Source organism: Caretta caretta, chromosome 6 (assembly GCF_965140235.1).
Source record: "Caretta caretta isolate rCarCar2 chromosome 6, rCarCar1.hap1, whole genome shotgun sequence".
NCBI lineage: Eukaryota > Metazoa > Chordata > Testudines > Cheloniidae > Caretta > Caretta caretta.
The window spans coordinates 55,388,325-55,415,549 of record NC_134211.1 but is presented as its reverse complement, the minus strand read 5'-3'; the positions used below and the strand labels follow the sequence as shown (position 1 = coordinate 55,415,549).

The 27,225-nt window shown below is 40.9% G+C and overlaps 1 protein-coding gene across 4 annotated transcripts in view; it reads right to left on the bottom strand.

Annotated features, from left to right (window-relative positions):
* The window catches only part of HSD17B12 (hydroxysteroid 17-beta dehydrogenase 12), a 252,898-nt gene that overhangs the window by 36,208 nt on the left and 189,465 nt on the right, over positions 1 to 27,225 (bottom strand). For all 4 annotated transcript variants that reach the window (XM_048852365.2, XM_048852367.2, XM_048852366.2 and 1 more), the window contains 3 exons: positions 24,758 to 24,868; positions 19,713 to 19,777; positions 18,112 to 18,156 (listed from right to left, as the gene is read on the bottom strand). In XM_048852365.2, the coding sequence (XP_048708322.2) occupies positions 18,112 to 18,156; positions 19,713 to 19,777; positions 24,758 to 24,868 (221 nt within the window). The remainder of the gene's footprint in view (positions 1 to 18,111; positions 18,157 to 19,712; positions 19,778 to 24,757; positions 24,869 to 27,225) is intronic.

Below are 27,225 nucleotides of genomic sequence, written 5' to 3'. Positions count from 1 at the left end.
CAATACAGGAAACCCTTCCACAAACTGGAGATACCACCCTCCTAGCTCAGTGTAAATTGAATTAATTGCTTTGGAAGTGGGGGCCAATACGTTAACCTTCATCCCCCCCAAGTAAATAATGACATCAGGCCTTAGACTTAACTGAAATCTGTGGTGTGAAATGCCTTCAGTCAGTTTTGTATATTGCACACATGGGAAACATGGAAGTTCCCTGTAACTTATGGAGGTTCTTCAAGATGCCTTGCCCCTATCTGTATTCCACATTTGGTTATGCACGTGCATCATGCACCTGAGATCCGCAATTTCTAGCAAGTAGTGTCAGTTGGTCCACACCTCAGCAGTTGTTCTTCTTGTACTCTGAAACAAGGGTACGTACAGTGACCAATTCCTCAAGTTCCTCTCCTACTGCTAATCAGAAGGATCCAAAGAGAGGGGAAGGAGAGTGGATAGTGGAATACATATGGGGACCACACATTTTGAAGAACATCCAGTTACAGGTAAGTAACCTCTCTTACTTTGAGTGCTGGTCCCTGTGTGTATTCAACATGAGTGATTGACAAGCAATATTTAAACAGGAGGGGGTGGAAGGATGCAATTGGTATAGATGCCTATAGAACTGCAGTCCCAACAGCTGCATCTGCAGGAGGCAGCTTGAACTAATACATGATGCTTTGTGAACAGATGAATGGAGCTCCAGATATCTACTAAGGTATTAATCGAAGAGATGCTATTAAGGTTGTTTGTGTTCTAGTGGAATGAACTCTCACCCCATGTGGGAGAGAAATACACACCACTTGATGACAAAATGATGCAGCCAAAGATACTTAGTCTCTGAGCAGATAATGCCTAGCCTTGCCATCATTCCACTGTAGCAAAAAACTGCCTTGGTGATTTTCTAATCCATGTTGTCCTTTGCAGGTATAATACCAGACCTTTTCTGATGTTGAAAGAGTGAAGTCTACTCTCCTACCAGGAAGCATGAGGTTTTTGGGAAGAATACTGGTAAATTCAAATTACTTTAGGGATGAATTTCAGGTGAAAGTGAAGGGAGACCTCCTTATGAAAAATGGTGTACAGTAGGTCTACCAGGAGTGCTCCCATTTCACTGATCGTTCTGATCGATGTAATGGCAACTAAAAAGGCGACATTCACGTAAAGACGGGACATAGAATATGGAGCCAGTTCTTCAAGTAACGGTGTGGTTAGTACTTACAGTATGAGGTTGAGGTCCCACTGTGGTTCAGGTTTCACCACCGGTGGGAAGGTTCCTGAAAGTCCTACCTAGAATAGAGTTATTGCTAGATGAGTAAAAATAGAGCGTCTCTCTACTGGGGGGATGGAAGGCACTGACTGCTGCTAGATGGGCCTGCAGGGAACTAATGGAAAACCCTGACGTTTTCTAGGACAGAAGATAGTTTGAATAGACTGAATGGCTTCTGAGCATGAATGTTCTAAGATCTGATGCTCATCCAAACACCAGACCATGATGTGAAGGAAGCCTGGGTTGGGATGTCAGATCTTGCCATTCTCCTGAGCTAGTAGATACTGGAAGGGTCAGATGCTGATGGGAGGAGGAGTTAACATTTGCAGAAGGTCCAGAAACCAGAACTGTCTGTGTCATCAGTTGGGTGCTACGAAAATGCCAAGCTGTGACAGAGCGAATCTTCCACAGAACTTGTGGTAGTGGACAGATGGGAGTAAAAGCATATCTGAGATGATCTGTCCAGAATAACAGAAAAGCATTTGCCCCTGGAATTGCAGTTCAGAGCTGCCCTAGAGCAGCACAGAATAAACTTCTTGTTTGGGATCCAAACAGATTCCAGGATGGTGTTCCTCTCTGTGTGAGGATCTTGTTGAGGATTGAATTGTGTTATCTCCCACTTAAGACCATAAGAATGGCCATACTGGGTGAGACCAAAAGTCAATCTAGTCCAGTATCCTGTCTTCGGACAGTGGCCAATGCCAGGTGTTTCAGAATGAATGAACAGAACTGGCAATCAAGTGATCCATCCCCTGTCACCCATTCCCAGCTTCTGGCAAACATGGGCTAGGGACACCACCTCTGCTCATCCTAACTAATAGCCATTGATGGACTTATCCTTCATGAATAGGAGAAGTGCCGGCTGAGAATATTCATTAAACAATCCCGTGCACCTGATAGATATGTAGCTAAGAGAGTTATGTGATTTGACACATCAATTTCATAAATTGACTTCTTCTAGGCAGAGAGGAAGAGATTTTGCTCCACCTTGTTTATGTGAGTGTCATGTTTTCTGATACTATTTGGACATGGTGAGATGAAATAAGTGGAAGGAATGCATTACAGACTAGACGGACTGCTCTAAGTTCCAGTAGGTTGATATGCATCCTGGACTCATGAGAAGTCCATGCACATTGTGGGGGGTGTGTGGGGGGGTGTAGTTCTCCAGGTGGGATTCCCAGCCAATAAGTCTTATGTCGGACAAGGTCACATCAGGTGTGGGTGGGATGAAAGGAACTCTCACATGTACTTGTTCCAGGTTCAACCAGCAGACAAGAGAATATGTGACTTTGGTGGGAATTCTTACTCTTGTGTTTATGTGGTCTCTGTCTGGACAGTAGATGGACCACAGCCAGGCCTGTAGGCAATGTACATGAAGACTGGCAAACGGTGTTACATAAGTGCATGATGCCATGGAGGAGATCAGGGAAAGGCAGCCCTTGACAAAGATTCATGGTCTGAAAAGTAACTTTCTTATCACATTGTTCATGGCTTGGAATATTTCCATAGGAGAAAGGCCCATGCTGAGATTGAATCTAGGGTCACTCCTATAAAGTCTATAGTTCTAGTAGGAAAAGTGGACTTTTCTTTGTTGACGAAGAGTCTCAAGGCTGCCGGAACAACAGCCATTGAATGTACCTCCTGAATAGAGTAACCCATTATGAGCCAGTCAACTAGATACGGAAAGACTGTAGTTGTGATGTCTCATTTGGCTTGCCACCATTGAGACGACCTTCATGAAGACCCTGGGTGCTGTTGCTCATCTAACTGGGAGTATTCTGAACAGTGATGTTCTTGTCCCATCAGAAACCTCAGGAACTTTCTGTGGAATGGATGAATCTTCATATGAAAGTAGGTGTCTTTCATGCCAAGAGCTGTGAACAGCATTCCCTCCTTTATGGAGGAGATTATTGATGCCAGCATAACAATTTGGAATTCTGATTTGTGAACAAAAACGTTTAATTGCTGAAGGTCAAGAATGAGTCTCCATCCTCTATTTTTCTTGGAGACTATGAAATATGAACAATTTCCTTGTTACTGATGTGGCACTTATTCTACAGCATTCACTGCATGAGAGAATCTGCCTCCGGACAGAGAATCTGCTCGTGAGAGTGGTCCCTGAGAAGGGGCTAGAAAGAAGCTGTGAGTGTGGGGAAGGAACTCTACAGAGTAGCTGCAGTGGATGATTACTAGTACCTATTTTGTCTGTTGTGATGACCCTCCAAATTGTGGGAAAAGAGGGTGAATCAGCCACCAAAGATTGGGGAATTGGGGGCCAGTAGTGGATGGCACCAATAGGGTTAAGCAGTGCTCAATTGCACCATCAAAAATAACCCAATCCACCATCCAGGGGTTAAGTAGTTACAGATATGGTAAAAAACTGTATAGCTACGCCTTTGTACCCTCTAGTATTTGCATGGTCGTTCAAATGAGCACTGGTGGTAGAACAGTTGGGGAGGTGGTCTTGGCTAATACATCTGTTTATGGGTGTTTCCTCTTCGAGGCCAGGCTGTAAGTGTCCACGTAGTGGAAGGCTGTCCTAGAGTCCTTCAATGAGCCTGGAGACATCAGTCTTCTTGTTAAATAAATTAGACCCATCGAAAGGCAAGTCCTCTATGGTATGTTGAGCCTTCCTGGGGAACCCCACGATGTGCAGCCAAGATTCATGCCTCATGACCACTCCTGTGGCTATCCCTCGAAACAATGTCAGCGGCATCCGCTCTGGCCACCAGTTTGCCTTCCTCAGTGAGAGCCTGGAAATGGGCCCTGTCCTCTTGATGGAGTTTGCCCTTGAAGTCAAAAATTTTCAAGTAATTGTTGAAATCCTATTTTGCTAACAAAACTTGCTAGTTAGCTATACAGAACTGAAGACTTGTAGAAGAAAATGCCTTCCTCTCTAGGAGGTCAAGTCATTGTTGCCTTGGGATGCTGTAAACCTAGACCTTTCAGTGGCTGTTTGCACCACTAACGAGTTGGGCGCTGGGTGTGAGAAAAGAAACTCTGCTTCTCTGGCTGGTACAAAAATCACACCTATCAGCCCTTTTTGGGGTGCGGGCATAAGAGGCCAGAGTGTACCAGACTACCCTAGCTAGTTACATGATGGCCTCATTTACTGGAAGTGCCACCCTGTTGGGATCAGAACGTTGCAAAATCTTCAGGAGATGATGCTTAGAATCCTGGTCCTCTCCTTTAGTGGACTCTGGAGGCCATTCACCACTCTGATATTGCCTGTGGTTGTCAGGCAGGGAAGGTGAAGATGGGGAATTGCCCTATCTGATAAGGATGATGAAACACCCATCAGTATCTCTGGATCAATCTCCTCTCCCTCATACTCTGTAGAAGAGGTACCGTAGGACTCATGGATGGATCTGGAATATCTAATGTAGGAATACTATGGGTGCAAGTAGGGCCAATATTAAGGCTTGACTGGTTGAGGGGGAGCTCACAACATCAGGTCACATGGCAGTCATATCTGTGTGGCACATGGACTCCAGATTTCCTTGAGTCTCTGTCCAAACTCATCTCCTTATGGGGGAGTGAAGAATCATCTGGATCCTCCAACTCCTTCAAAGAAAAGGCCAGTTTCTGCTCGACCAGCACAGCAGTCAGTGGGCAAAAGTTCCTGCCTCTGAACCAACGAGGGGAACAGGTAGTTTCAAGGTAGATTCATTTGGTGTCAAAATGTCTCTGGACCCCAAAGAAGAAATGACTGAGGATAAGGAAGGGTGAAGATATATGCTGGTGAGGTGTAGGTTTCAGTTAATCCCAAAGTTCTGCGCATTCTAGTAGTCAGTACCAAGGGTATGGTGCATTGGCAGTCATCGTGAACAGGTCTTTATGGAGATACAATTCTATGATTCTAAGCCTGGAATGGACCTTGAGAGGTCATCTAGTTCAGTCCCCTGCACTCATGGCAGGACTAAGTATTATCTTGATTGGTGAGTACCGTTGAAGAGTCTGACAGTGAGCTCTTAGATGGTGTTAGTAGATACTGATCTTTAGGCTTATGAATTGGAGCTGACGTCAGTATTGGCAGATACTTTCTCCTTCATACCTTGCCCTCATGATAGGAGGGTTTAAAGTAGGCCATTAAGTCCTTAGGACCTGCATGTGAGGACTCACCCAACTCGGATGGAGTCAGGGGGGATCCCTCCTTTTTGAAACAGACCTGGAAGGAGATTAGTCCTTATGCTTATGACAGTGGCCCTAACCTTCATGAGAAGCACGGATTGCTGACTCCTTGGGTTTAAGCAGCTCTGGCTTGGCTCCTGAGCTTGTGCTTGGAGTGGCACTGCTCGCTGGTAGAGGCCAATTTACGGTAGAGGGGTCTCCCTGGCTGGGTCCGACTGAGGTCTCATAGCTTTCTCCATAAGATGTTTCCTCAGTCAGAGCTCTTGTGCTTAGTGGGTTCATGGGGCAAACTAGCAGAAAATGCTGAACTTAGCTGAGATACGTGCCTCCCCCAGACAATAAAAGCAACATTGGTACTTGTCACTCACAGACAAGGAGTGGGGCTGGGAGAGGTTTTTAAACCCTGGGACTCTTTGCACAGTCTGTCTGCAGGGAGAAATGAAATTATACTAACTATACTAAGACAAACTCTAACCCCAGGAGGAATATGCACGAAGAAGAATCTTATGTTCAGGAATGTATAATTAACTCTCCCATGCCCCTGTATGTGCAGCATTAGTACAAACAGTAATTCTTTCCTTAATATTAAAATGATCAAGCCTTTCTTATTCATTACTGTTCAGAAGTGAGATGGGGTGACTAAAGACAGTCAGATACATTACATAGTGAATGTTACATCACTGCTGGTTAACAGTGATATTACAAATCCAGTCCTGAAAAACATGCAACTGTATCTATTCAGTGCTTAAATTACACAAATTAAGAAACTGTAAAACCAGTGACAGTTATGGCACAAGATTAGGGACAGGATACAGGCACCCAGTATGGAAATCAAACAGCAATTCAGCATTAGCAACTGGCTATCTATAGATACCCAGTTGAGGAACAGGGCATTTTGTTTTTAAGAACTTTAAAACCTGCAAAAGATCTAGTATCTATGGATTAGAATGCAGTGGGGACAAGACATCAGATCTTGGAGAAAAGAATGCCAAAAAAGTTACTGATAAAGAGGCAATTGGATACCAAAAATGTGTCATGATTTACAGAAAGCCCTCACCATCCTTGCAGTGTCACCCCTATTGGTGGTTACTGAGAGCACTTGTGATTTTTCAGTTAGATAGTGATTTTTATGAATAAACTGCTGGTTTCCACTGGGATGCCACTACTGCAAGAAAAACTACAGTTCTTGAGAATTCTACTGCTCTTGCCTTCTTCTCTAAATGTTGGTAACTTCAGGCCAAGTGGCCAGGCACTGGCAACTGCCTGTATACAAACTGCTAACACATTAAATGAAACATTATTCATTTCAGGTAGTATGGACAATTCCCAGTATTTCCATTAAGGAAGTGTTCAGGACAGCCTTCTTGCTGCAGAAAGATTCCAATTTTTCAAGTTTTATATGTTTTGGTAAAGGAGGGTACACTTACGCCACTAATGACTGCTTCATTGCCTGTGCACTGACAGTTTCTCATGTATTTGGAAATCTCTCAACACTACCATCACTGGGCTTATGTACACACACGCACACACTTCCCCAACATCCTGATTCCCTTAGCATTACAATTCATTAGAGGGCATTTATTCATTTATTGTCAAGCCAGTCATCACCTTCTGATGCACAAAAATTGTCACTGCAGATTGGAGTGAATGTAAACACCAATACAGTCTCTTGAAGTACGTAATCAGCATGTCTCTTCTCATACTCTACCACCAATTCAACATTCCACTGCGAAGATACCGAACTTCAGACCCATGCCACTTGATTTTTAAATCCAGGGAAATTGCAGCTCCTACACCAGTTGTTTCAGAAAAAACACACAACTGGAATATGCAACTATGTAATAAGCAAGTTACCTTTGTTTTATGTTTTAAAATAGGCACTACATTTAATGCTCCTATTCATTAAGAATGGTGCCAGCATGAAGATTAACGACCACTTTAATGACTCTCCAGTGGTTATTCACCAGAAATATCCAGTTCTCCCCCTTAATTATCATTTGAAGTTGTATTTCCTCCCCACTTCAAACCTGGAAGATATATACTTACCATTGACATGGAGCAGTTGTCCAGGAGCATTGCTTAGGAAAGGGCCCTAGTTTGTTCAGGGAAATCATTCTCAACGTTTAGAAAACCTTCCACTTAAAATCTAAACAGTAGGGAATGTTAGCGTAAAAGTTAAACTATGGTGCACACAAATGTTAAAATGTACAAGGTTTATGTTGCTGTGGCCATATTGCTTCTAATACTAGAATTCTGCATCTAGAAAGACAAACAGTCATATTAAATATGGGGAGACTGCTGCTGGGCTAGAACTCATTCTCCTAGCTTTCAAGACAAGTGCTGCTCTGGAATTTAAAGCATTTACCCAGCTCCTTAGTGTGTAATCAGCAGGATGAAGCTAGAGAACTTGCAAAAGAATTTTAAATTCTCCTACAGTTAAGATAACTTTTTCTTGGATTTCTCATACACAGGTCTGGGACAAAGTTACAAAAAGCTAGTAAAAATGTAAGTTTCTGAAGAGACTACTGAAATAGTCCCCTGTGGTGTAGGACGTTGTACATCTCCTTTATTTTAAGAGAACAAAGAAAGAAGTGTCTGCCACTAGAATGTAGTTTATGGTTCAAATGCTCTGGAGTGAGATGAAGCAGCAAGACCATTGGGTCGAACCAGAGGAACAGCTTATAGTTTGGGAGCATAATGTAGGAAAATCTCATTCTGTGGGCAAGTTAATGACAGAATAGTAAGTGCAGTGTCATTCGATTCATACAAATCTAAAGAATCATAATGTCAATGGTGTCACCCTCCGTGGTGTGGCGGGGGGAAGGGGGAAGGAGGAGAGAGAGACATGACTCACTGGACCCCATGCTCTCAGCTCCAGGTCCTCCAGTTGGTGGAAATTTGGATAATACAAAGTTGTCAGAAATAGGTCAAATCGAGTATCATTAAAAAGTCCTTTCTCCCACAAACACAACATACTTAGAACAATTATTTAGACAGGTATTTGAGAAAGTGTTTAAAAATAAAAAAATATTAATATTACTTTAACACAAGGATGCACGGCTTACTTAAGAGACATTGATCTTTGGTCATCCTAGGGAAGTTAGCCTTGAAAACATTTATTCATCAAAGTCATCGTAAGTGTTCTCTCCATGTAGGGCACCAACAGACACATTGTCACACTGATCCTCATGCAAGCTGCACTCACGCATCTCTGTACAAGGCAGGTTGCTGGCCAGACATTTGCAGGGTGATGAGCATCTGGTCTTTGTACACAAACATTTGATTAGCTAAAGGGTTGATTCAGAAGTGCGCGGTATTTCACACAACTGGGGAGATCAGTCTATCCTCCAAAACCCACCCATGCATGATAAGGAAGGGTAGTTTTGGATGCACTCTATTATCTCACAGCCACTCCATTGCTTGATAATTTGCCCTCTTGCCCACGTATAAATGCACCTCTTATCAGAAGCAATTTTTCTCCATTTATCTGCTTCTTGGGAGACATCCACCAGCACAGCTCTACAAGTGTCATAATGTTTGTCTTCAGATGGTAAACTCAGCATATGAAAGCCTCCCCCTGCATTTTTGACCTCATCAGTGACCATCTCATCTTCAGAGCAAGAAGAGCCTTCAGAGACTGAATCAAATGCATTCCAGTAAAATAAATTGGTCTTTCTACAGGCAGCCTTCCAGTAGCATCACATCCTGAAAGGGCATGGAAATCCAGCAGTGGGGTGGCTTTTAATAGTCCGAGTGTTAGGAACACACCTCTGAGGGATATACAAAGATTCTGTCAAGCCTGCTCATGGGAACTATGAAGAAACTCCACTGAGCAGTGCAAGACAACAGCTTCATTATAGCATGCAACAAAATTTTCAGAGCATTTCTTTGCATGCTGGAGCATTTTTCCTGCAAGGTATGAAGTTAACTCATCTTTTGTGCAAGTATAAGACAACAGCTTCTTCATTGTGACATTGGAGATGTCTGAGGAGTCAATGATTTTGTACTGGACAATACTAGTACAATGCTATACCATGGAATCTCTTCTTTCTGTTAATATTTTTACCTGAGTCTTCTGCATATGTATCAATCCTCAGGTGGACTTTGTCATCAGTCCACCAATTTCTCTGTAGCCTCATAATGAAGTTTTCAGCCAAATCTCGGCAGGTATTAATAGTTTATGGTTTGTTGAGAGCTTGTATCTCAGCCATACCAGCTATGATTGCTGCTCAAAAGGCATCTGTGGCATAAGGTACCAGTCACATTGTCCACTAGGTCCTGGCTTAGGAAGACCACACAAGATGCTTTTTACCTGGTACATATGCATTGTTCCATCGCATTCAAACATCAATCGTGGTACCATGGAGAACTCGTATTTTCTCCCAAAGTCTCTCACAGAGCAATATCATGCAGAGATCTGGACAATGACCAGGAGACACACAAACAATGATCTGCCTGCAGTTAGCTCTGTAACAGCACCTGCCACCATGTACTTTGACTTTATTCTTTTGCATTTGAGAACAGCTTTAGTCTGTTCTTCTTGACTGGAGCCCATAGATGGATTATGCCTTGGATAATTCTTTGGGGTTTGAAGGCTCCATACGAGTCATGACCTAAAGTATCCATTTGACTGACATCTTTAGCTATCTCATCACTGAAGACTGCTTTCATAATGATATTAATGAGCCCTGGTTCATCATATACAAATGGATTGTCAGTGCACGTAAACTCATTCTCTATCTTTAAAATTGCTCCTACTTGGCATTTATCACCACCTAATGAAACTAGATAATGCTTGGTTATTTCCAGGCAAGTCATCCCAGCCATGATTAATATTTCATTCAAAATTCAATGGAGTTTTGGGGTTGTCAGGAAAACCCAGGAAAGAGCATTTGGATGCTGTGTTATGTCCACCAACCTCCCTCCCCAATGCCAATGACTTTCATTGCTCTGTTTTCATGTTCTAGGGCTTCATCTAAACCAAATGCACAGCAGAGACTTGTGACCTTTCAAAACCCAATTTCCTTTTGGAAATTTCTCCCATATGTCAGGATCAAACTTTCCTATGCCTCTTATTTCAGTGAGGTACCAGACAGTCACTGTAAAATAGTTTGTGAAATACTTTTTTCTGCTTCCAATGCGGCAAGATGCAAATTCCAATTAGCAGTCCTGACAAATCAAATAAAGAACAGCAAAGACTCAACCATCTTCACGCACCATCCCAAAAAGTTTGCTTTGTCACTGATTCAACCTCACTGAATTGCTTGATCCATTCTGGGATATTCATAGAATCATAGAAGATTAGGGTTGGAAGAGACCTCAGGAGGTCATCTACTCCAACCCCCTGCTCAAAGCAGGATCAACGCCAACTAAATCATTCCAGCCAGGGCTTTGTCAAGCCTGGCCTTAAAAACCTCTGTGGATGGAGATTCCACCACCTCCCTAGGTAATCTATTCCAGGGCTTCACCACCCTCCTAGTGAAACAGTTTTTACTAATATCCAACCTAGACCTACCCCACTGCAACTTGAAAACATTGCTCCTTGTTCTGTCATCTGCCACCACTGAGAAGAGCCTAGCTCCATCCTCTTCGGAACCTCTTGGAAACCTCCCTTCAGGTAGTTGAAGGATGCTATCAAATCCCCCCTCACTCTTCTCTTCTGCAGATTAAATAAGCCCAGTTCCCTCAGCCTCTCATAAATCATGTGCCCCAGCCCCCGAATCATTTTTGTTGCCCTCTGCTGGATCCCTCCAATTTGTCCACATCCTTTCTATAGTGGGGGGCCCAAACTGGATGCAATACTCCAGATGTAGCCTCACCAGTGCCAAATAGAGCAGAATAATCACTTCCTTGATCTGCTAGCAATGCTTCTACTAATGCAGCCCAATATGCCATTCGCCTTCTTGGCGACAAGGGCACAATGTTAACTCATATCCAGCTTCTTGTCCACTGCAATCCCCAGGTCCTTTTCTGTAGAGCTGCCACTTAGCCAGTCGGCCCCCAGCCTGTAGCAACGCATGGGATTCTTCCGTCCTAAGTGCAGGACTCTGCGCTTGTCCTTGTTGAACCTCAGAGTTCTTTTGGCCCAATCCTTCAATTTGTCTAGGTCACTCTGGACCCTATCTCTACCCTCCAGCATATCTACCTCTCCCCACAGCTTAGTGTAATCCACAAATTTACTGAGGGTGCAGACCATCCCATCATCCAGATCATTAATGACAATGTTGAACAAAACCAGCCCCAGAACCGACCCCTGGGGCACTCTGCTTGATACCGGCTGCCAACTAGACATCAAGCCGTTAATCACTACCCGTTGAGCCCAACAAGCTAGACAACTTTCTATCCATCTTATCATTCATCCAATCCATACTACTTTAACTTGCTAGCAAGAATACTGTGGGAGACCATATCAAAAGCTTTGCTAAAGTCAATGTATATCATGTCCACCGCTTTCCCCATATCCGCAGAGCCAGTTATCTCATCACAGAAGGCAATCAGATTGGTCAGGCATGACTTGCCCTTGGTGAATCCATGTTGACTGTTCCTGATCACCTTCCTCACCTCCAAGTGCTTCAAAATGGATTCCTTGAGGACCTGCTCCATGATTTTTCCAGGAACTGAGGTGAGGCTGACCTGTCTGTAATTCCCCGGATTCTCCTTCTTCCCTTTTTAAAAGATGGGCACTATATTTGCCTTTTTCCAATTGTCTGGTACCTCCCCCAATCGCCACAAGTTTTCAAAGATGATGGCCAATGGCTCTGCAATCACTTCAGCCAACTCCCTCAGCACCCTCGGATGCATTGTATCTGGCCCCATGGACTTGTGCATGTCCAGCTTTCCATATTGCAGCTCTCCATCATGTGCAATAGGTCACAGAGTGGAATGCATGCTGGATGTGTGGAACTGGTCTTGCACATCCTGTGTTTTCTGGGAAATGTCTTCAAACATGTCAGTATGCTTTTCAAAGACGACATGTAATTACATTATGTAACGTATGTTATGTAACTATGCACACACCATTTGCAGATGGATTCCAGGAATTTCTTGCTGGATGTTGATGTCTTAACCATTCCTCATGACAACTCTTTGGACAGAATAAACAAAGCTGATCATCAGTACCACTGAACTGCTTCCTTTTTGCCGATTATGGCAAATAACTTGAAGCATTTCTTCCATTTATAATAATCTGTAACAGTAAAAAATTAGTTAGATATCTTGTTCTGAGCATTAACTGGTAACAGTACAGTCCGTCAAGGGTCACAATTTAACTTTGTGAGGGCTGCATGTTTGACATGCCTGTGTTAAAGTACAATTAAACAAAGCCGATTTTTAAAAAAATTCTTATGTATCTACATAATTGTTCAAGAGTTGTCATGTTTGGTACCTTGTGTTCGTAAGAGAAAAGGTTTTGAATGATACCCAACTTGACCCTTTCTGACAACACTGTATCATCAAAATTTCCACCAACCAGAGGACCTAGAGCTGGAAGCTAGGGTATGGAGGAGGGGGAAGAAGAGGGAAGTGGGGGGAGTGAGTCTCCTTTGCTGTGCCACACAGGGGCACACCACTGAAATTATGATTCTACAGATTTTTACCAATCAAATTACACCTTCCTTACCCTTTTATCATTAGTTTGCCCATGAAATTACACACTCTCCCAGACTGTAACTGTCCATATACAATCCATACAAGAGACTATAATATGTAAACTATTAGCACAGTGTTTCTCTATGACTGGTCCGTGGAACAGCACTGGTCCCCGAGATCTCCCTGACACAGTTGAGAAAGGCAGCAAGCCAGTCCTGGGTATCAAAAAAGTTGAAAAACACTGGGACAGTGTCTATGACCCTTCTACATGTGGACAACTCCCTTTAAAATGGGATGGGAATTATATCCATGCTTCACGAGAATGAACTTTTACAAGCAATTCAGTGAAATTTGTCTAAAATGAAAGCTTTTTAAATGGGGGATTTTATATGCAAAAATTCTTCGATAATTCTCCTATTCCAGGCTGGACAAAACTGGCCTATCAGATCTGTGAAAACTGTCACCAATTCAAGTATAAGGAAAGGTCTGAAACCCAGACACAGAGACAGTGCATATGAAGGCAGACACTATGACTGAATCACATCATGTTGCAAGCCTCTTCCATTCAAGTTATTTGTCTTTTGAGCAAAATTTGTTTCTAGGATCTAGCAGGACAAAAGTTTCCCCATTCAAGATCTCAAACCTTTTGAGGGTGAGCTGAAAGGGGAAAGAACCCAGGCTGACCCGAGAAAGATGTTTCGATCCGATGTGACCAGATGGAACGAGATTGCTCAACTGATGAGATGTACTGTTCCACTCCCAAAAAATCAGTGAGACTCATTTTTGTCACTACCCCACAGAGCTATCAAAAGTCATGGAACTACAGACTCTCCTAAGTTTGGACAGAATATCTGCAGCTGAAAGGAGGTCTTAAATACTTCCTTCAACACTGACTGAAAACATCTCTCTGCTACTGCTACCCTTCTCTCCTGGTCTGTTTCCTGTGTTTAAAGTTCTAATTTAGCAAAGTGCTTCATAGCCATCTCTGGTTTCTCCCTCTCCACAATTTAAATAGTTGATTCCCCACTTCCTAATGCATGTATAATATTTGCATCTAGGGATTATCTTCTGCAGTGTATTTACTCTCCCCCTTTTTGGTGTTTACAACTTTAAATATTTGTTTACTTACAAATATCAGTAATAAATGTCATACATTAATAATCCTAGCCAAGATATTACATATATAGCTCTTGATCTTTCCTCATAAGTTAATTGCTCTGGCATCTGATCTTTTTGTTGGTCTCCTCTGGATTGCGTTCAATTTATCAACATCTTTCTCGAAACATGGTGCACCCAACCAAATGCAATTTCCTAAATATGGTCCCACCAGAGCCAAAGAAGGACCATCACTTCTTCTCTGTGACATAATGTTACACACACTCACAGGCATGCAGTCTTTGGCTGCCCTGGGCTATTTTAAACATGAATTTACAACATGATGGGGATGTCATTCTTGTTCCACAGGTTTCTCACTCCTGTGGAGTATCTGTATTTTGGATTATTTTCTGCCTATGTTTCTATTCTCTCTAATTCTGTTTTATAACATTTTCCTGTCCTAACTTTTATTCAGAATTTCTAATATTATCTGCTCCCTTTCCGCTCTTCACTAAGGTGTTACAAGTGTAGTCTTAATGCCAACAGACACCTTCTTCCCAGCTTGACACATTGATACCTATACATTTTAAAATATTACAGTAAAATTTTAAGTGAGCTACACGCTTTTCAAACAAAGCAAGATAATATTCCCTTTGGGGAAAGGATGCTATCTATTTTCTTTCCACCACTGATTTTTAAGATTGTATTGCATGGAGACGCAGAGTTGGACTGGAAGAGAGGAACAGCTAATTTCTCATCCTAGATCTGAACTGACTCCTGTGGCCTTGACCAGTCTAACTCAGTCTCGTTGCTAAAATGGGTATAATTAATTCCCTGAATACTCCTTTAAATAAGTTAAATGTTAACCCTTTGAAGATGGAAAGAACTACTGAAGTGCTAAGTATTATTTCCAGCTGACACCTTTGAGCAGGAGGTTGGACTAGATGACCTCCTGCGGTCCCTTCCAACCCTGATATTCTATGATTCTATGACAGTCTTAAGACCCATCAAGTTAAAGCTAACTGGTACCCCACACACATTAATGTAAGGGAAAATGTAAAGACTACTTTGGTGTGAGTTTTATACCACTCTCTTCTTAATACAGATATAGGGTATGTCGAGGGAAGCAGAGAACTAGTCTTTACCATTAATAGTAATAAAATTTAGATCTTCCATAGCACTTATCTACACATCTCAAAACACTCTACAAAAGGAGGGGTAAGTGTCATCCACATTTTATAGACCAGGAAAGTGAGTTTAAAAAGGTAAAATGATTTATCTGATGTCTCACACCAGGTCAGAGGCAGGGCTTTACAGTAAGAGAAAATATTAATTATTTGCAGAAAACAGCTGCTAAAATACATGAAAATGAACTGCTGAACAAACTAGAGCAGTCCCCAAGTCTTCAATCACTGAATAGTAGGCTCCCCCTTCTGGTGGAGTGAGGATGTCACACATCAGGAGAAACTGAAGTCATCCTGCACCTTACCGCTGATACATTTTAGCTCTAGCTGAGAGGTCACCAGATACTTTACACAAAGTTTTACACACAAGTGTTGTAGGCATTAATTCTGTATATTAGCTCAGCTGAGTGACCTTTGTTGAAAATCTTTCCTAGATAAACCTGTTGATCAGAATCTGGCTTCTCCCAAATAGAAATCTTGTAGGAGAGCAACAAGTCACTGTGATCCAGCCCATCTGACAGAAGAATGGTGGTGCTTGCCGGGGACGAAGATGTGCAAAACCACAGGTACAACAACAGCCAGGCTAGTGGGAAGAGGCAGTTGCTGGAGTAACAACAACTATGGTATATTAAGGTTTCAGAGTAACAGCCGTGTTAGTCTGTATTAGCAAAAAGAAAAGGAGTACTTGAGGCATCCGATGAAGTAGCTGTAGCTCACGAAAGCTTATGCTCAAATAAATTGGTTAGTCTCTAAGGTGCCACAAGTACTCCTTTTCTTTATGGTAAATTAAGCAACTTCAAGTTTTGGAACAAGTAGTACCCAGCCTCCAAGTAACATATAAATTCCAAAACAGTAAAGAGTTAACAGTAGCAAGTGGACCACAATCTACTCCCTAATATATCCTTTTTTCTTTCTCTCTCTTTTTTTTCTTTTTTTTTTAAACTGAAGCGTTGTAGTGAAGGGAATTCTTACAGCAGTATTGTTTTGTTCTTTTCCGGCTTCTGTATCTTTTTGGATAGAAATCAGACAACTTCAGACTAAGCTTCTTGGCAGCACGTTAGATGAACTTCGATGTGTTAAAAGAAAACCAAAACTCTCATCTACACGGGTAAATCCTATCCATGCAACCACAACTCCAGCTAAATTCACCCAATGTTTTGGTTTCAACAGGAGACAAAAAGTTAACCCTTAGCTGTCAGAAGAGTTGCAAGTTTTCTTCCATCCTATATACATAAAAGCAAATAGGAGTTAGGGGCATAGCTACACTTGCAGATGTAGAGCACTTTGAGTCAAACCAGTTTTCGTAGAGCGCAGTAGGCAAAGCGCTGCAGTCTGTCCACACTGACAGCTTCAAGCACACCGGCGTGGCCACATTTGCTGCACTTGCAGCAGCATTAGGTGCAGTGCATTATGGGCAGCTAACCCAGCATGCAAGTGACTGCAATGTGCTTTTCAAATGGAGGCAAGGGGGGTGGAGTGTGACAGGGAGTGTGTTGTGTTTATGTGAGGGGAGAGAGTGGGTTTTTGGGGGGCTGAGAGCATGTCAGCATGCTGTCTTGTAAGTTCAGACAGCAGCAGACCCCCCTTCCCCCGCCCCACCTCTCTCCCTCTCACACACAGCATTCCACACTAATGGTTGCTTTATCTCGGAGCAGATAAGCAGCTGGCTGTCAGAAATGGAGCTTTCAATGGGCATTTCCGCATTCCTACAGTGATTCCAAAACAACGACAAGAGTGGCCACTTGACTTAAGGGGATTATGGGACGTTTCTGGAGGCTGATCAGAGCTCAGCAATGCCACAGCTCGTCCACACTGGTGCTGTGGTGCTCCAGCGGGAGCGCAGCCAATGTTATTTCACTTGCCGAGGTGGAGTACCAGGACCACTGTAGCCACGGAGTCAGAGCGCTCTACATGCCTTGCCAGTGTGGACAGGTAGTGAGCTAGTGCAGCTCGGGCTCCTTTGTTGTGCTGTAACTTGCAAGTGTAGCCAAACCCTTAGTGGTGAGTAGTAACATACATTTCTTCCAGCATACTTCCTCAACTTACCAACATGGATTTCCGAAGCAATAGAGAAGCTGGTATCATTTCCATCTCCTATTAAAAGTCTGATATATTTAGCATACCTGGGTAAAGAATAAAGTCACATCCTCTTCCCCTGCTCACTGTGCCACACCACAGACTTGGTTTTAACAAACAAGAAAACATTGATGCTGTTGAATTTAAGGCTGAAATCAGACTCCTTTCTTCCAAATTTAAAAAAAAACTGAACACATCAAAAAGTTTCAAGATACTATTGAAGGGGAGAGAAATAATTTCAAAAATAGCATTCTAAAAGTTAAAACAGACTACTTGTACAATAACCCACAACAGCAAGTAGTTTCCTACTTGTTTTTTTCATCTCACACAGTGAATACAATATTTAACTGTTGTGCCATAAGTGCACATGGTACCTTATTTAAAAAAAAAAAAAATGAAGGACTTCTCTGCCCAGAGAAGCTTACAGTCTAGGACAGCAAGGGATGAGAGATAAGTGCAGGGACATGAGAAAGACAGGATTATGAATGTGAAAGATCATGAGGTTTTGTTTTAAGTACACATCGTAGTCTTTTATAGCAACTTTTGTGTATCATTTATATTAAGTTGTCTTCTGTGCAACATAATTGGAGAACAGTCTGGTGAGCAGGTAGGAGAGTGCAAACTAAACGTAGCAATCCTTGAGATTAAAAGGAGGAGAGAAACTGCATTGCTCAAAGGAAGTGAAAGCAATTTACTTATAGCAGGTGAATCAAAGTTGTTTATTGTTTTAGAATACTTAAGAGTTTTAAGTGCAAATATCAGTGAGAGGGCACTTACCTTGCAAACAGACATGATGTTAATGTTTATCATTTTATTGATTGTCTGCAGGAAAAAACAGATTTATAGAAAAGATTATTTTGATAACTATTAACAAACTGTTCAGGGCTCAAAGTGTCATAATTTAAAAAAGCCACATGCACTATAGCAAAAACTATCTCCAGCAGGAAATCTAACAACCTCCCTACCCCTGATCTCTGTCAGAATCAGGTGTGCCCCCAGATTGACACGGGTGTAGGCTGTCAGTCACTTAGATATTGAAAGATATCTAACCACAAACATGCAGGCATTATATTTAGCTGTATATACATTAAGTCTGCTTAATTACCTATGTAATGCAGAGTGAGCACCTGATTTAAATTAAAAAGGTAAGTGGGATCATTTGGGATTCTGGACTGTGAACTAACATTTATCCTCATTTCAGATTGTGTGCTCTGAAGACTACTTTCCTGTAGTTGATACCTATTCACACCTGCTTCAATTGAATAGGATAGGAAAAATTATGGTTAAGAAAATCTGCAATTGCTTCCAGTGTTAAAGAAACAACTTGAAAGAATAAAAAATGAGTGGACTGGTACCTCAGCTATTTTACTGGATGATTTTTACCAGTTTAGGAATCCTACTAATGTGAACTGAGCATACATATCATGGTTGCAAAACACTTCCTTATACTATTACATACTTATAAACTCTCCGGCTGTGTAAATTCTGGCTTCCTTGACATGCTGACCACTGAACAACATTAAATCACAATTGCTTTTAATATATTACAGACTTTTAAATGGCTATCATTTGCCTATATATTGCTTAGTGTATTAATTCACTTACTGACAAGTTTTTTTAGTCATTAGATGAAGATACATTACAGCACTTTCAACGAACTTAAGATTTTCAAGCTTATTTAACGGTGACCCCAAAAGAATGAATACATCCATTAACCTGTTTGAGTTATCAGACCATGAGAATGGGACAAAGGATGGACACATTTCTAAAAAATGTGTACATTTTGAAGCATGAAACTTTGCATTTCAGTTTTGTTTATCTTGTTCAAATTTAGTATGTATTTAGCACTCACTAAAGTATGAACCCTGGCAATTTGAAAAACAATCTTTAAAGCTGTTATAAAAACTGTCAAGTCCACACAAGTATAACATCTGCAAATATTCTGTATTTTTTCACATGGATCACTCGCTTTCACTGTCTTCACTTTTTTTTTGTACTCTTTTTACTTGGTTTTTAAAAAATGGAGTAAAATTCAGTTGAGATTATACCCAATAGCCATGAAATTCAGATATGGATCCCATAGCAACTGTAGCTCAGTTACATCTTTTACACGTAATTTCAAATGGATACATGCAATTTTTTTGTTCTGGAAGAACAAAAAATATGCAAGTATCTAAAAAAGGCTAAGCTTCTATCATCTCTTTGCATTTCCCAATCTTGTGTGTGTAAGTAAGCCTGTTAGCCTTAATGTATTACTTACAATTACATCCAGGCTACCCCATTCAACAAGCATTCCATCCTGCTCAGAAATCTAAGACAAGTTTACTATTAAGGTAAGAAAACTGCAGAAGAGTTAAGTTAAACATAGCATCACTTACATTATCCAGGTCTGGAACATCAAGAAAATATTCAGGGTAAGTGTATGAAATCCCCACATTGTTGACTGAAACAAAAATCAACAAGTTTTACTTGTTTCTGCTGACTGTCATTCCAATTCTGAAGCTTTGAAGACTTGCAATAAGCAGTCTCATTTCAGAGTTAACAATGCCACATTCAGATGTTTTATAACTGTGCCTTTATGCCCTTGTGGCGTGCCATATTTCCTACAGCATGCACACACTCACATGTACTCGTGGACAGTGCGAGGGTGAACACATAAGACACTTAAATATAATTTTTGGAATTCTTTTTGACCATATAAATTGTAATTGTCATCTTCCACATGTCCTACCGGATTTCTGCTAAGCTTTATAGTACAACACAGGAAACATTCCTGTAAGTGAGGTGGTTATTTCCAATATATAGCTTTCCCCTTTTGAAATTTGCAGCATGCATGGTTTAGACCATGTTGCATCTCTAATAAGTGAGCCTCAACATGCTATGCGCAAGACAGTTTGCGTTGGCATGGACCACATGAACCAGAAACTGAGGCAAGCGCTCACTCTATGGCCACTAAATCCACAGTCAAATGCCCTCTCTCTTCACATAATGTTAGTTTGGAAAGATCATCTGCCTTCACATGTTGAGCCTTCCACTCCCAAGTTACAATCACTCTCCAGTGTTTTAATTCTGTTTAAGGTTAATTTATTGGGATCAGAAGCAGGTAAGCAAACTTCATGTTTAAATACAAGCTAATCATTATAATTCTCACTCAATTTCTATTTTTAAGTACAGGGAGGAGAGAAGCAGCCCTTCAACTAGTCCATTAGAGTGCATGAAGAGAAGGAACAGCTAGTAACCCAGCACCCACTATAAGGAATGCAGTACAAACACTTAGGCAAAACTCACGACTAACTGTAGAAGGCACCGTTATTCTTTACTTTTTAAAATGTTGTTAAAAGAATATTCCCAATTATTTTTAACTTGCATTTGAATCCTTCTCATCCCCCAGACCCTTCTCCTGGACAGAACTGTACCAAGTGTGCAGAGGTACAATTGTGTAACTCACCTGAATTAAATGAAAAGTCAAGGGACACATCCCAATCCCTGGCAACATCCTACGTGACAACGGTTTACAGTTTGTGAAAGAGTAAATGTGCCAGACAGTTTCCCCACTGCCTTGAGAAGGGGCCTACTTCTCTCCCCACCCCAAATATTTGCAACAAGCTCTCCAGACTACAAGTTATTTATAGGCCATCACCGTGGTTCTGCTCCATCTTGTAATTTCTGTGAAAAAACTGCACACACATGCACGCACACACACACAGTATAGCAGAAGGGAGTCCTAGAAAGTGAAATACACTAAATGGCCAAATTAACACCACTCCTAAATTGGCAATTGCTGTGTCAGGACAGTAGATGGCAGCAGTAACCAACATGCAATCAGAGCTCATTGATGGCACTCTGTCAAAGAGCTTCAATAGCTTGTGGGGGGGGAGAGCATGAATAGGAGTGCAGGAGAAATCTCATTAATGACAATCTTAGTACATTAAGCAGTGCATGTTTTTGACAAATCTTATCTGCTTTTTGAAAGGGTTTGTGTTTTGCTTTCTCTGTCTAGTCAAAGGCTCATTATATGCGGATTCACCATAGCAAACTGTTCCACAAGTTATTTTCACACTCTTCAGATCTGTGAAATCTCCCCCCACCAGCAGCATTTAAAATTAACTGACAATCTGTTTAAACCTAATTTTTTAATGCAGTACTTCAGACTTGTTCTCAGAGGGCTAGTCTACACTGGCAGTACTAAAGCACTCTAAAAAACCCCACCTCCACGACGGGTGTAGCTCCCAGCGCTGGTGCACTGTCTACACTGGTGCTCTACAGCACTGAAACTTGCTGCGTTCAGGAGGGTGTTTTTTCACACCCCTGAGCAAGAAATTTGCAGCGCTGTAAATTGCCAGTGTAGACAAGTCCAGATATGAAGCCAATATTCATACTCTAGTAATCTAAACACTAACAAATCATAGAAAACTTCTAATCCCACTCAAACAGTGCTGCTTCTGTCCTTTATATGCTCAATTTCAACTTCACTATGAAAGACAGTAGCATGAAAACAATCTTTGTTTCATACATATTTAGTTGCTGTTGACCTCACTGAACAAGTCTACAGTTCAGTGTAAACCCAGGGTTCAAACTCAGGCTCAAGCCTAAACCCCATTCCATCTACACACAAATCGTGCTAACCCAGCGCTTGGACTCAGGATCCCAAAGCCCCACGGAGGTGGAGGGCCTGAGCCTGAGTCAAACCACAACTTAGGGTTCAAGCTCTATTGCTTTGCAGTGTAAATGCATCCCCACTGGAATCCTGGCAGACTCCCAAGGCACAAGTATCCCACACTTACACACACATCAACTTTCTTTTTCCTCTGGACAAACATTTTCCCACACTGCAACATGAACAAAGGGCTAGAGTGTCCACATTTTGGGAGGGCACGAATTCTGGGATATGGGTGGCTTGACTTGGGCATGCATAATGCAGTGTAGACACTGGCAGCCCAGGGTGGGACCGAGGGTTCAATAATGCCTAACCTAGGGTTACAAATGAGTGTAGGCACTCAAGCCCGCTAGGTTAACACACCCAGAGTCTGCTAACTTGAATTCCACTAACTTTTTGGCTCACATTTCAGCGTAGACATACCCACTGAAGTTAATCTATAGACACACCATAGTCAGTTGCTACGGACTCAATATTTTTCATTTCTATAGCTGAGCCCAAGTCAGCTGATCGGGGCCAGCCATGGGTATTTTACTGCAGTGTAGACATACCCTCAGAGGCATAGAAGTTTTAACAAGCAGTGTCAGTATTAGCATGGGTGCTGGATACATTTTTTGGCCACCTGTCATCCTAAATATAACAAATTTTTCACCACAGTCATCCGCCTTTTTATGGGTAGGGCACAACTCAAGATAGTGTGAAGAGTTAGGGACACGGTTTTTCAGGATTTTCTGAAAATTTAACTCATAAGTAAGTGTGTGTTAGGGAGATATTTAAATTTCCACATCTTCCCCCCACTCAACCTTTCACTGCAGAATGGAACTCAACACTGTACTCTTTTCAATTTTAGCAATCCATTTCCATGGCTATTTGCAAGGGAAACTAGTACCTTATTAGCATGGTTAAGGGTCTCACTTAAACCCATATCTTCTCAGACACTCACATGGACAGCATGTATTGGCAGAAGATTGAACATAGATCTTGCACAGCAATTAATGCCACAGAAGTCTACAATGCCGCCTTTCATCTTTAAAACAAACTTGATTTTCTGGCAATCAACAAAATACTGCCTTTATGGATTAGCCATAATCTGAACCGTAAATTTTGCCAGTTTTAAAGAGAGACAATGGGTTATCACATTATCTGGAAAAAATATGAATTGCCCTGGTAGGTGCTGGTGCCCTCTAAAAGAGAACACACGTTACAACTGCCAACAGTTTAAGCAGCTCAAGAACCTTGGAACATTTGCAATGGATACCACAGAGCTAGCACAGACCGCCCCAATTTGAGGGTACAGAAATCCAGGATTACCTACACCTAAGAAATATTATTGATTTTTTTCTTAAATGCAAAACTATTCCATATGTATTGGTTCTGGTTTAGGAAGAAACTTGGTCTTATAGATCAAGTAGGGGAGCAGAAGTCAGAACTCCTTTATTCTAATCTCAGCTGCAATTGTACCCTAAAACACTCTGGAAATTTTGTATACATTCTTATTTACCTCACATGGGTGTTGTAAAACAGTGTTATCTTTTAGAGAGCTTCAGACGACAGATTTGTGAAATCTCAAGCCGTTGTTTACCATTACAGGTTCTCATCCTCATAATGGAGAACTGTAGAAACGCAGTGTGAGAAAGGTGTGTAGGAATATATACACACAGGGAAATGCACTACAAACATATAATTTTAAGAAAATTCCTTTACTGAATTGTCTGAATCTAAAGTATGTCTTCTTATCTTGAGGAAACTCTACAGGTTCTTGAGCTTAAGAACTGGTTTGAATTACCTATTGATTTTAGGTTCAGTGAAGCAAACAGAATAATCACCTTGTCTTCTCCTACCCTTTCGATGAGAAAATGCCAAGACTACTGCAGCATCTTCAAGATACTGCATGGCACCCAAAGGAGAAGTGCAATAGGCTGAACAATAGCGCTAACTCATATGATCAGAACATAGTCAAACCTGAACCTCCTGAAGCAGGAAGTCAATGACTTCACGTTATAGCCTACCTTCAGCAGTTCTGTAACTAAAAGTTAATATCGTTCCCACAGGATTCAACTGCTACTCTATACACAAAGAGCAGAAAAACTAAACATTGAGTTTCATTAGAGCTGGGATTTATGAATAAATGCAGAAGCATTTTCAGTGCTGATGTGTGATCACAAATGCACCATTTCTCACGAGTCCTATTGAAGGTATTTATATAACAAAAGTGTGCTATGAGTACAAAAAAGTAAAATCGTAGCCTGACTTTAAAGACTCATTTACCCCCTTACGTCTTATGAAAACTAAAGTTAGACAGGTTGAAGTTAGCTGGCTTCTATTACAGCTTCATGATGTAAACTGGAGGGTTGTGGGAAGTAATCAGAAGGCAAGGAGAAGTATCAGCCCCTTTGGCTAAGGCCACAGAGGATCAAATACTAGTATTTGAAATATTAAAGGCACTTAGAACTGAAGGTCAGCCTTTAGTAATATAAATAAAAATAAAGCATACAAAATGCATCATCAGAAGCACCCTGATTTAGGAAAGAACTGAACTACTGCAGTAAGCGCTCTCCTGAATAGGGATGCTTTTAGGAATCAGGGCCATAATAACAAATATCTAGAATGCAGTTACTTCACTTTTTTCAGCTCAGTCATATCCACAGCCTTTTCAGGCTGGTTTCAATAAACTTTTAATATTAGGGCAGAGGGGAGCAAACTAACAGGGATATCAAGACAAATATCTCCAGCACGGAAAAATCTAGAAACAGGTCAGATACAAACCTAAAACACCAATCTCAAGGCCTTCCAGTCCTGCTTTAATTCTACTGTAAATATCTTCTCTCTCACCAAAGTCAGCAGCAATCATTTTTGTTTCCACTTTGAATTTCTCTTCTGAAAAACAACAAAAAGTTGAATACAGTTAAGTTAAAGCACTTGGCCATTCCAATTTTAAAAATATGGAGGATACTTAAGTCATTATGGTTTAAGACAAACTACTACAGTGTTAATTCAAAACATTGTTATACAGTGTCACGTTCATTTGTGCAGGGCAAGTGTTTTATTGTTAGGCTGCTTTGATTTATGCATAAACCTTCAGAGTAATATTAAAATCTTCCAACTCTTTAAAAGACACATTCAACTAGTTGTACTCTCTCACCACAAGAGCCTCAAAAGATTCAGCACCTTCTGTTCATGAGGATCCAGGGAGTCAGCAAACTACTACAGACCACACAAAATCCAAAAGTTAGAAGCAAATTTCACATACCTGTTACATGATGAGAATTAAAGTACAATGGGATCAGGGACCACTGTACTTCAAATATTTATAGCGTTTAAGTGGCTCACTAACATTAGCAAAAGACTACTGGTGCAGAAAGCGCTGCAGCTTAAATGTGCGCAGTTTCCTGTTGCCCTACATCTCCACCCCAACCCTGACTTTGATGTTTAAGAAACCAAGGGGCCAGAAGAAAGGAAGTAGGAAAAAAAAGGTACAACTACAGGTTACACAAGGCCAAAACAATCACTCAACATAGTGTCACTTCCATTCTTGCAGCATGCTGGAACAAATTACGTTGTTATAATTTCTGACATTTTATTCAAGATTTAAGGATAAAATGTCTCTGTAGCCTAATTCTCTTTACATCAAGTTAAGTTAATTACGTTAAATTAACATCAACACAGTGCCATCTTGGACATATTCTATTTTATATTCTATATTCTATGACATCAGCAAAACAAAAGGTGGTGACCAAAATAGTTTAAATTAGATGGGAAAAAGCACTATTTTAGTGTTCCTTCAGTAATTTATGCACATTTTAAAGAATGGTTGTGGAAAAATTATTTTAAATCATTCATAAAAATGGTGCCAATTTAAATGGAAAAGAATCATTCACAAAAAGATTAGAAACAACCACATTCCCACGATGCTCTCTTCCATTCAAGAAAAAAATGGCAGCTCCCATGATTCCGTTGTCCATTCATGCAGAATCATGAATCTACTGCACTCAGTGGTTTGCTTGCGGCTTCTTTTTTGTAATAATCCGAATGGCAGATGCAACTATTTCCACCCCCCTTCATCTTTCATGAACAGCTGCATTGTTTAAAAATCCCCAGGGAGATGTTGCTATGTAAAATGACGACGTAAACAGCATTAAGCCCCTACTGCAGCAGCAGTCTTGTGATCGCATCAGAAGAAAATCAAGTTCAACATCTTTTTACTGAGAAGGGGGAAGGAAGGTGAAGAGATTCTATTTTTGAACACATCTCTTTGAATGTTAAAAACATACATATGTGAAATCCTACAGGACACTGAATTAGAGGGAACAAATGTATCAAATGGACTGGGTGGATGAAGCAGCAAAACAGAACATTACTGCACACGTACAGTCTTTATTGTTTTACGGTATTTTCAGCAATTTTCATTGCCATTAAGGGGCTCTATGAAATGCACGTTAAACAAGCCAAACCCCATCACTAATGACTCACTTCTTACATTCCTCAAAGTATTTTTCATTAGTTTGTTTTTTTTAAGCAGTTAGGGCTGTCAATTAATCGCAGTTAAGTCATGCGATTAACTCAAAATTTTTTATCACGATTAAAAAAAATTGCAATTAATCGCACTTATAACGACAGAATACCAATTGAAATTTGTTAAATATTTTTGGATGTTTTTCTACATTTTCAATATTGATTTTAATTACAACACAGAATACAAAGTGCACAGTTCTCACTATTATTTTTTATTACAAATATATGCACTGTAAAAATGATAAAAGAAATAGTATTTTTAAATTCACCTCATACAAGTACTGACGTGCAATCTCTATCGTGAAAGTGTAACTTACAAATGCAGATTTTTTTTTGGTTACATAACTGCACTCAAAAACAAAACAGTGCAAAACTTTAGAGCCTACAAGTCCACTCAGTCCTACTTCTTATTCTGACAATCGCTAAGACAAACAAGCTTGTTTACATTGACGGGAGATACTGCTGCCTGCTTCTTACTTACAATGTCACCTGAAAGTGAGAACAGGTGTTCGCATGGTACTTTTGTAGCCGGTGTTGCAAGGTATTTACATGCCAGATATGCTAAAAATTCGTATGCCCCTTCCATGCTTCGGCCACCATTCCAGAGGACATGCTTCCATACTGATGATGCTTGTTAAAAAAACAAGTAAAATAATAAATAAAAAAATAATGCGTCAATTAAATTTGTGATTACTCCTTGGGGAGAGAAGTGTATTTCTTTT